Source organism: Rana temporaria, chromosome 3, assembly GCF_905171775.1.
Source record: "Rana temporaria chromosome 3, aRanTem1.1, whole genome shotgun sequence".
In the NCBI taxonomy this organism is placed as follows: Eukaryota; Metazoa; Chordata; class Amphibia; order Anura; family Ranidae; genus Rana; species Rana temporaria.
This window is the reverse complement of record NC_053491.1, coordinates 57,662,118-57,674,229: the sequence shown is the minus strand read 5'-3', so window position 1 is coordinate 57,674,229 and position 12,112 is coordinate 57,662,118. Positions and strand designations below refer to the sequence as shown.

At 41.5% G+C, this 12,112-nt stretch overlaps 1 protein-coding gene across 1 annotated transcript in view; it reads right to left on the bottom strand.

Moving 5' to 3' along the window:
* ATP8B4 (ATPase phospholipid transporting 8B4 (putative)) overlaps positions 1-12,112 on the bottom strand; it is a 381,682-nt gene that overhangs the window by 316,094 nt on the left and 53,476 nt on the right. The window contains 1 exon segment of the mRNA XM_040342626.1: positions 8,405-8,463. Within this exon segment, the coding sequence (XP_040198560.1) occupies positions 8,405-8,463 (59 nt within the window).

Genomic DNA, 12,112 nt, shown 5'->3' with positions numbered 1-12,112 from the left:
TGTGCAAAACGAACTGCACAGTGGAGTATAACATGTTTGTTATTTAAAAAAGAAAAAAAAAAACATTTCCTTTAGTGACCCTTTAATGCAGCAGTATTGCAATAGAGTCTAATGATTAATAGGCCATTGTAATTGTAGAAATACAAGTCAAATGGTAGGTGATCATATGTACAGTATTTGTACTGCAATTAATTTTAGAATATTGGCAGGCAGAGGTGTGTGTTTTTCTTCTACCTTTCTTAAAGCAGAGTTCCGCCAAAAAAATATATAAATAAAAGTCAGCAGCTACAAATACTGCAGCTGCTGACTTTTAATATATGGACACTTACCTGTCCTGGGCGCCGAGATGTCGGCACCAGACGCCGATCTGTCCCTCGGCTCTCAGATGCTGCTGCCGCCATCTTCGGTGAGGGAATCAGAAATTTAAGCCTTGCGGCTTCACTTCCTGGTTCCCTACTGCACATGTCGCGCTGCGCGATCCCACTGGTCCCTGCTGTCTTCTGGAATCTGTGTGTCTCCCAGAAGACAGCGGGAGGCCCTGGATGTGGCGTAGGTCACCGCAGAAAACTATCCCCCAGATGTGGGAGCAAATACCTGTATTACACAGGTATCCGCTACCTCCTTCCCCCTGAAAGTTGCCAAATGTGACACCTGAGGGGGAGAGGATTCCTGAAAAGTGAAAGTTCCCTTTTTGGGTAGAAGTCCACTTTAAGGTGCATATAATCAAACAACAAAATTACACACACATATTCCAAAATGGCACTAAACTGCTACCAAATGTCAAAGCAAAAGAAACGCAAGTACAAACATAAAATAAAGTATATTTTATAGAATATATTTTATATAATATATTCTGCCGTAGCCTAATGACCAGCTGACCTGTTCAGAAATACAGCCAACTCGAGTGATCAAAGATGCCATGCCTACTCTGGACATTTGTAAAATAAACATTCAAAAAGTACACTGTAAAAGAAAAACAGATAAAACAGATATATACCAGGAACGAAATGCACCAATACGAATACCAAGAATAGCTTTGAGCACCAAAAGCGGAACTAAAATCTCTTAATCTGCATTAACCATTTTTAATTCTTATGCTGCTAACCTTACTAAATAGATAGAAAGTTACTGTATATTACATCTACTTGTTTTAGGCTCGGTTCACACTGCCGCGCTGTGAATTTGTTCCGTTTTTTGTCCTGTGTAAGGTGCGTAATGTGCAATTTACCGCAAATTTACCCCAATTTTACTGTGATTTTTACCGCGAATTTCAGGAGTTGGACATAGCTGCGATTGATGTTCTAGCCAATGGAATCATAATGTAAACAAAGAAAAAAAAGGTGTTAACTTCCTGTGCACTTCCTGGTTTTTGTGGAGAGTAGTGTGGTAGAATTTGCACATATGTGAACCATCAATGGGATTCCAGAACGATTTACAGTGATGTCTATGGAGACTAAATTCACAAGGCAACACTGTAGACAGTTTTCTACCTCTTTATGCGAGTGGTTTTATGCTACTTCTTAGTTCCTATTGGAAATACAGTATCTCACAAACGTGAGTGCACCCCTCACATTTTTTGTAAATATTTTATTATATCTTTTCATGCGACAACACTGAAGAAATTACACTATATAGATTTTTTAGAGCCAGCAACATGACACAATGATCTTTTTAGTGGTCTGCAATGTAAATTGCATTTTCCCCACTGCCCCCGATGAAATGGTTTTATCTGGGGTACCCCATGACCAGAAAATTATTTGCAAGGGTTCCTCTAGGGCAGTGGTTCTCAACGCCTGTCATCAACACCCACTAACAGGCCAGGTTTGCAAGATAACTGAACCACATCACAGGTGATATCATTTGCTGCTCAGTGATTGCAGTATTCTAGTTTACATCTCCCCAAGGTAATACTTAACTGTTTGCCGACCAGCCGCCGTCGTTTTACGGCGGCAGGTCGGCTCCCCTGCGCGAGAGCCTGTAGCTATACGTCGGCTCTCGCGCAGGCCACTAGGGGCGCGCGCGCCCCCTGCTCTCCCCCGACTCTTATGCGCGTGCCCGGCGGGCGTGATCGCTCATTACAGAGCGAGGACCGGGAGCTGTGTGTGTTAACACACAGCTCCCGGTCCTGTCAGGGAGAGAAATGCTGATCTTCTGTTCATACAATGTATGAACAGAAGATCAGTCATTTGCCCATGTCAGTCCACCCCCCCTACAGTTAGAACACACCCAGGGAACATACTTAACCCCTTCCCCGCCCCCTAGTGTTAACCCCTTCACTGCCAGAGGCATTTTTATAGTAATCCAATGCATTTTTATAGCACTGATCGCTATAAAAATGACAATGGTCCCAAAAATGTGTCAAAAGTGTCCGCCATAATGTCGCAGTACCGAAAAAAAAACACTAATCGCCGCCATTACTAGTAAAAAAAAAAAATATTAATAAAAATGCCATAAAAATACCCCCTATTTTGTAAACACTATAACGTTTGCGCAAACCAATCAATAAATGCTTATTGCGATATTTTTTTATGAAAAATATGTAGAAGAATACGTATCGGCCTAAACTGAGGAAAACATTTTTTTTTTATATATATATATTTTTGGGGGATATTTATTATAGCAAAAAGTAAAAAATATAAATTTTTTCAAAATTGTCGCTCTATTTTTGTTTATAGCGCAAAAACTAAAAACCGCAGAAGTGATCAAATACCACCAAAAGAAAGCTCTGTTTGTGGGGAAAAAAGGACGCCAATTTTGTTTGGGAGCCACGTCGCACGACCGCGCAATTATCAGTTAAATCGACAGTGCCGAATCGCAAAAAGTGCTCTGGTCTTTGACCAGCAATATGGTCCGGGGGTTAAGTGGTTAAAAGCTGGCCTGTTATGCCCCGTACACACAATTGGAATTTCCGATGGAAAAGGTCAGATTGACTTTTTCCATCGTAAATTCCGACCGTGTGTATGCCCCATCAGAGTTTTTCCACTGGATATTCCGAGGAATTCCATTGAAGTTTAGATAGAGAACATGTTCTCTTTTACTCCGATTGAATTCCGTCGGATTTCCGATGCGAGTTTGGTCGGGCAATAGCCTGATCGCGTGTACGGGGCTTTAGGGGGTCTGGAGGACAGGAGTTGAGAACAACTGCTCACGGGTTAGAAGGTTGAAAAAGGCAGGTCTATACTGAAAAGTAAGAAAAGTGTGACATACAACAATTTGCATAATGTAGATCAGGGGTCTCCAAACTTTTCAAACAAAGGGCTAGTTTATTGTCCTTTAGACTTTTGGAGGGCCGGATTGTGGCTACTGTGGGCAAAAAATGTTCCGGGCACAGCATCAATGAAGAATAAATATGGCCTCAGGGTTGGTGGTCAGCAGGAGGAGGAGTAGTGCCCCTATCAGTAGGAGGAATAGTATCTTATCATTGGTATCAGTAGAAGAAATAGTGCCCCCTTGTTGGTGTCAGTGGGAGGAATAGTGCCTCTCATTAGTGGGAGGAATAGTGCCCCAAAGGCCGGATAAAAGCTAGCAAAGGGCCACATCTGGCCCTTGGGCTGCAGTTTGGAGACCCCTGATGTAGATCAACACATACTTTACAACGCATTTCACAGAAATACTCTCTCTCCTATTATGTCCTGTATAGATGTGCCTGTGAGTTTGGACATTCTTGTAGCCAACACAAGAAAAATAGTCATCATCAAAATCAAACAGTCTTCATGTTAATCAACAGTTAGCTTTTACAAAAGTGGTTTAATTATTCTTAAAATGCCTCAACACCCCCGGCAGTTCTATGGTTTGCTCCGATCCATCATTGTCTATTTTGCTGGACAACTTGGCCTGTATGCAAATGTGGAGAAAATATGAGCAATGCCATGTGTAATGTAACCTCATTCGGTGTCCAGAATACAATAATTTTGCTCTAGATGTTAGTAAGGTAAAACTGTCAGAAGACCAACGAATTACAATGCAGAAAGACATTCAGGTCCAGAGGTATGTAAATGTACTCAGACACCATAGGTGTGCGCAGCCCATTCTATTAGGGTGTGCACCCCAAAGCTCAAACACACATTACCGATACCTCACAATGTTCATTCAGAAAGGGAAGGGGCCGGTAAATTACATATTTACCGTCCCCTTTCCCCACTCATCCTAAAATATCTCTGCAGCAACAGCCGACAGGAGAGGAGGGAAGGGAAGTCGGAGGCGTGGTGGGAGGGGAGGGCAGCAGGGGGTATCTGTGCTGCACAGGATGATTAGGGTGTGCTTGGGCACACCTGGCACACCCTGTGCGCACGCCTATGTCAGACAGATATGAGAAGTAAAATGTTAGAAGGTATTTCAGTTTCTTTGGCTTCTCATAAATCAGCAGACTATGAGATGTTCTCATCCCTGAGGAAATTGCAGAAACCCATTACCCACCGCAAACCTTCTCAATGACTTGTGCAAATTTTAGTGAAGTATGTGTGCAATGAAATATTGGCTTCCTATTTTAAACTGACACAAGATATTTCCTAGAAGCTGGAAAACCTGTTTAGCCAATCACCACCTCTGAATCTGTAACGATACCCTCCTAGGCCATGTGAAAAACGCACTGTATACAGTCAGCCTCGGTATGTTCAACAACATCAAACAAATGTAAAAGAATAACCACAGGGTCCAGGACTAAACCCCCATTCACATTGACTGCAGCTTTGAAATTGTGCGACTTCATTTGAAATGGCGCGGTTTCAAAGCTGCATCTCAGCGTGGTTCTAGGTGCAATTTGGAAGACATCTGTGCGGCTTAATTCACAGATATCTATGTAAGTTGCACCGAAATCGCCAAAAGTAGTGCAGGAACTACTTTTTTAAATCCGAGTAGCACCACAAAGTCGGCGTTGCACCGATTTGAACAGTGCGATTGCCGACAATAGGGTGCATGACAAGTCACTCCAAGTAAACAGGGGCTTAAGGGATATCAGTAATTTACAAAATTGGTGCATCCCTAGTAAAAATGAAGGCAGAACATACTTGGCAGTCAGCGTGAGAAACAAACAAGACACACGTAAACTGACCCTGGTATCATGGATAAGCAGCCATGATAAACAAGGTCAGTTTACACAGGGGGGAGGCAGCATCAGGCAGGATCAACCAGGTATTCATGCTTTCAAGGAACAGGATACATTTTTTTTAGGGTTACAACCACTTTAAACTTGCGTTAATTTCTTCAAAACAAAATTAAAGAATATTCCATATATTAAGAAAATTAAAGTGTCATTAAACCCACAATTAAAAACCATCAATAAATTCTGTATCAACTGCTGATCATACTCACTACGGGATTCGTTTTCTGTATGTTGCAAAAAAACTTTTTGATACTGCTGTTCTCCATCTCCCACTCCTGTCCATGTCCCCACTGCAGTTGCGGATATTACAGAGCAGTGTTAGCAGCTCTGTACATGCTCAGTTTTCAGGGTATTTCTCCCCTAAGTATTTCCTCCCTATCACATCTGAGCAGCCCATGTGACTATAGAGTCACACATGTGGACGTATACACAGTGGTAAATGACAGCCCACTCCCTCCATCCTCCTCCATGCCCACTAACCAGCTAAACCAGGGTGGAAAAAAAAAAAAACACAATGGGGGCAGGATAGTACATCTTAACTGATGTAGGTTTCACCTCTCTCTTATTCTAAAACACAGGCTGGATTACTATCACATTCTTTGCAAAACAAATCTTTGTATGTAAATAATTGGTCTGAATAAGATTGGTATTTCTCCCTTTTTTCTTCACAGACTCCCGAACTGGCCATTTTCAGCCTGAGTGGCAATTACATGCCTGCCTACCACCCGCAGACAGCATTCACTGGTAGTGTAGGCTCATCAGGAAAATGCAATTGCTTAGAAAACCTAGTCTTACTCATATCATTGGCAGTGATGTCTGCATTGCACCTTTTCTGCCACGCTCCGTAGCCCTGAGTACCTACTGTAAGGCCAAGATTACACAGGTGGCAGTTTCTACTACTGTCCCTTTGTAAAGCGATCCGCAGTGGATCACCATTCAGAAGTTGATAGAACAGCAGCTTTTGGGCATTCAGGAAGTAATACTGCTGCATACTGATTTTTTCTTTTAAATTATTGACCGGTTCCAAAGGTAAATCTTGCCTTTAATTACTGCACGGCAACCATAGTCCTACGGACATGTCAACTTAAATTCATCATGAAGCAAAGCATTACGGCTGTAACATGTGTACTATCCCCTCCAGCTGTCATAGGCAGGTAGGTTTTGGGTGACCAGTAAAATTTTTTAATTACCTGAACTGCTTCCGGACCTCCCTATAGCAGTTTTACTTCTGGGTAGGGGGCGTGCATGGGCACCACCGGCAGCTCACACCTGCTGTCATTATACGCAGTGTAAGCTGATCAGTGGATGTCAGGTACTCAATGTCCGCTGGCACTTGCCGATCGTTGGGGAGCGAGGGACAGAACTGCGGTCTGCCTATGTAAACAAGGCAGATTACTGTTCTAACTGGGGGGAAGGATGGAATTTGTGTTTCTGCAAAGCAGGGAATGAACGTAATCTTTTCCTCTAGTAAAAGCACTTCACACAGTACACAAAACACAGCTAGGCACACATTTAACCCTTTGATCGCCATTGAAGTTTAACCCCGTCCCAGCCAGTGTCATTAGTACAGTGACAGTGCATACTTTTAGCACTGATCACTGTATTAGTGTCACTGGTTCCCAAAACGTATCAAGTGTGTCAGTTAGTGTCAAATAATAAATAAATAAGTATATCCCATAGTTTGTAGACTCTATAACTTTTGTGGGATTTTTTGTTTTTTAACAAAAATAAGCAGCAGCATACATACTTGCCCAAATTTATGAAGGAATTACATGTTTTTATTTTATTGGGTATGTTTTATAGCATAAAGTAAAAAATATTGTTAGTTTTTTTTCAAAATTGTTGGTCTTTTTTTGCTTATAGCATAAAATATATATATATATATATATATATATATATATATATATATATTTATATATATATAAAAAAAAAAAGGTGATCAAATACCTTCAAAAGAAATCTCCGTTTATGGGGAAAAGAATGACATACATTTTATTTGGGTACAGTGTCGCAAAACACAAAAAAATGCTTGGTCATGAAGGGAGGATACATCTTCCAGCGGTCATTTGGTTAATGTACACCAATGTTTCTCAACTCCAGTCCTCAAGTACCCCCAAACAGGTCATGTTTTCAGGCTCTCCATTATTTTGCACAGGTGATTTGATCAGTTTCACTGCCTTAGTAATTACCACAGCCGTTTATTTTGAGGGAAATCCTGAAAACATGACCTGTCGGGGGCACATAAAGGACTGGTGTTGAGAAACACTGATGTACACCACTAGACCCAGCACTATTACGGCCCGAACACACGATCAGAAAATCAGGAGAAAAATACCGCTTTCAAATCGATCATACAATAATCTAATCATTAGTACACAGCTTTCAAGAGCCGATCAGGACAGGTTGTGTGAAATGATCCAATGGGACAAACACGAAAAATGTTCCAGATCATACAATTTTTGTTTAATCAGTACAGTTTTCATAACAAAATACAATAAAAATACAACACAGTACATTTCATCACTTTAGGATTTTTAGTCTGTTGTACACGTATGTGAATTTTTGTAACTTTAGTAAACTCCTAATATTCTATATGGAGACTAGCATGAAAAAAAACAAAAACGGGTGATCATTCATCTGATAATCTCATTGTGTGTACTAGGCTTCAGGTCTCTCTCAACTTATACTTACTACTATATAATGTCTTTTTTGATTTGATGGACAAATACTGCGGGCATTGTTCATCTTAATCGCATTTTTAGAACAAGAAACAAAAAAAAAAAAAAAAACGCAAATTACCTGCCAGTTTTTTCCACCCATTTGTGGCCTATGTAAACGAGGCCTAAGGCTCGATTTTTGCAATGCTTTTTGCGGTGCTTGCTGCGTTTTTTGACGTGCGTTTTTACAGCGATTTTACCGCGATTTGCGTATTTTTTTTTTTTTCCAGTCATTTTTATTTTTTTACATTTCCTTTAACAACCGGCTATAAACAGGTAAAAAAAAAAGCATGCATGCAAAAACGCTGCTTTTTGCAGGAAAAAAGTCCCTGACCCTTTCCAAAAACGCAGAGGCACAAAAAAGCATTGATGTGAACATGTTCCATAGGAAACCATGTTAAAAAAAATTCCTCCATTTCTGCAAAATGCATCAAAAAAAGCATTAGTGTGAATGGAGCCTAATGCACTTCAATCCAAGCACACAGAAATAACTCGCCAGCTTTCGTTTTCTAACAGTGACTGAACATTTGATGTATATCATTATACAATACTTTAGGCAAACTTATAACCAGTAAATAATACTCACTGCATAATTAAACTTTTCATTGTAGTCTCGGTCGTTCGCTTTGACTCGACGTTCCTCCTCTAAAAAAGAAAAAACTTTATTAGACGTTGTCATTGAAGCTGTGAATAAACATAACTAATGGACACTGCACACCAACAATAGCTTCTCGGGGATATTAGGCTTGGAATGCGTTGGCATTTCAACTTTCATAACCTTATGCCAAGAGTTTGTACCTTGTGCACAATTATAAGCAGCTTTCACAGTGTGGATCCAATGTCTTTTAACTAATGTGGATTAACACGGGCTGAAATATTACAGCTGGACAACATTCTAACATTACATAAAAGTCCCTTCTTTGGGCCTTATGTAGAAACGATGCCGCAGGCCTGCAAATCAGCCCCAGTATGTGTACCGTGTATGTATACTCTGCACCAAGCCGTTCTCTGTCAGGAAACATAAGAATTTAGGAAAACATTCACACATGTGTGCACTGAGACAGGTTCACTCCAGTAATGCCGTTTGCACACGATCTGGTGGACTTTTTTTTTATCGAAGAAACCAATCGTGTGTGGGCCCCATCAGACTTTTTTCCATTGGTGTAAAAAAATAGAACACGTTTTACATTTTTCCGATGAAAAAAAAACGATAGTAAATTCCGATCGTCTGTGTGGAAATCCATCAGAGAAAAATCCATGCATGCTCAGAATCAAGTGACGCATGCTCGGAAGCATTGAACTTCATTTTTTTAGGCGGAATTCATGGCATGGTGTATATTAACAAAATACAAAATAGTGCAACGCTCAACCAACTGATATAAGATTATAAAGTGCCACAGTGCAAGGAAATTATATCATAAAATAAAACTCACATATAAGCAATAAAGATGTCATATGAACTGTTGTATTGCTTACATGTGGATGTTATTTTATGATATCATTTTTCATGCACTGTGGCACTTTATAATCTTATATTATTGGTTGAGCGCTGCATTATTTTGTATTTTGTGGTTTTGTGAGACTTCTTACCTTTCTGTGCAAGCAACTCCTAAAGGAGAAGTTCATCCCAATACTAAATTCACAACATTTACAGGTATCCACGATCCAAGACTAACCGATCTAACCCTGTAGAAATCGGTCCGGTCTCCAGCGGCGGAAGCTCTGCAGAGGACACGGCAGACAATGGCTGTGAAATGAATAGGGAGAGACGTCACCCATAGACATACTATGGGGCTTCCAATGCCGGCTGCCTCCTCTGCACCCGCCTACACAGCAAAGCTGCTGCTGACAGCTCAGCGTGGGACCAGACCGGATCGGCTTCAGAAAGGTTTGTATACCAATTTCCTCTTTACTGGGCAAGATAGGTCTCAGATCGTGGATGTCTGTAGATGTAGAGATTTTAGTGTTAGGGTGGACTTACCCTTTAATCTCCTAGTGCTTTTCCCTGTGCATAGTATATTTTACCATAGTAACATGGGTCTAGCTTGGACCGTCATAACTATGTATATACACAATACCTGGCCGATGCACCTAGAACCTGGAAAATACTGGAGTAGACACCACTACTTCAGTGATCTTTGATTCATTGTCAACACAGGAGGTTGGCTGCTCATCACAGGCATTAAAGGGGAGGGGAGGGGAGAGGGATAGGGGAAGAGGCAAGTCTGATTAGATAGTTGATAGGCATGTGTGGGATCTCTCATCAATGATGGAAGTGAGGCCGTAACCATAGCATATATCAAAATTAGCAGATAACAAAGATCAGGGGTAAGGGAAGATGAAAATTGATCTTAGGTAAGGTCATTAGAAGAAAAAAAGGGGTTACAGTAGGCTACACTTGAATGATCCCGATCCGAGAAATAATAAACTCAGGAGTAATATCAAAGAGTTTATTCTGATAATAATTTAATCAGTTGGATCACATTGAATATCACAACACAATTAAAAAGGCATGGTATTGGGTACATCTAACCATGAGCACACATAACATACAGGACATACAGTAGACAAACATTGACACACGACGCTGTCCGGACTCTGTCGGGGTCAGTCATTGGTTTTAGGCACTATGAACAGTTAAGGTAAGTAATGGGGTATATGATGTTCAATAATAGATTGACATAGGACTGCCAATTGTGGCCCTAATAGTATACTGACCAATGACTGATCCCTAAGGGAGGGAGGAAGGGGGGGAGGTGTGAGAGGGAAACGGGGGGGGGGGGGGGGGGGGAGTATGGGGATTGAGGCGATAGTGTTGCAACAGGTATCACTAGACTGAAGAATTGGATAATGGACTATGAATAAGTTCACCGTTGATGACGGAGTTGCTTCCTCACGTGAAGGATGCACAGGTGCACCTTGTCTCAAAATTTTCAGTCTATATTGGATGGTAATAGATCAATGATCATTCGAATGAATGGTAATTCACTTGGTCTGGAATAAGGCTATGCACTATATGGCCTTGGCAATCAGGGTAAATATTCAGTAATTTGAATGACATTGATGCAGTGCACAATGGGCTATCAATGAAAAAGGCATTCAATATCTGGAAATGCACAGATATATTGATTTAGGTAGTATGGGTAATGGGGGTGTATATAGGTCTCGCACCGCCAATTTTGAATATATTTACCCTAGGTAGGCAGAGCCATGACAGTACTGCTGCGTGTCAAGATAGGATGGTTAGTGTGACTCAATAACCGGGAGTCATATGAGTTATGTTGCTTTTCAAATTGAAGCAGCTGGGTCCCCAAATATATCTGGCAATAGCAGGTTGGATGTTAGTAGGAATTCAAAGGATATAGTCATCCAAATGGCTCCAAGTAATAACGTTCAAAATGAAAGTTGGTTACAGACCTTTGTTGAGCTTCATTCGTTCTATAAAATGATCAGGGTGATGATAAGTCCTGTATTTGCAAACCTCCGGTTAGTTGTCCCAAATGATGTATCCGAGAGTGCAAGTAACTAGGTTGGGACAGGAGTTAAGTTACCCCGTATCCGGAGCGTGGGCTGAATAGCCCGGTATAGCGCCTCAATCGCCGTCTCCGTCTCGCGTTCCTCCGTGTTCCTTCCTGGTTTGAATTAGGTCACATGGACAGGTCACATGGGCAGCGTCTGGTGATGACGTCAACCAGAGAATGTGTGGCATTCTTTGATTTTAGGAAGAAGAGAGGCTGAGCAGTGATGTCACAACCTCCTCCAGTCAGAGAACGCTTTGCATTCTCTGAATGACACCGCGCTAAGCATCCGACCTCCTGTATCCAAGCTGTAAAAATATTCCATGCCTGAAATTCATTGTTCAAGTTTCCCAAAGTTGGACTTTAAATCTAGGAGTGCTTGAATAAGGTGTAATACGTACCCTAAAACGTAGGGTTCCTCCAGCAGTGTGACCAATCTTGGGAAGCCTTCACTCTAAGGCAGGCCATAGATGGCCATAGATGGTTGCAGGAAAGAAAATCACTTGATTTCCCCCTCAACACAGACAGTGATGATGGGGGAATCCCTCCTGTGGAGCCACTGTCTGCTCCTAGCAGGAGGGAGGGGGAAGACGCCCCTGCTGGGAGAACACAGTAATTATTGCTAGCAGCTCTAACAGCCTCCAGCAATAATCGCATGTAAATTCCGACAGGCTGGTTGTACCCAAGTTGGTTGATCGATCAACTCGGGTACATTCAGCCTGCCCATACATGGTTCGAATCTTGGCTGGTTCAGCAAGATTCAAACCTTGTATGGC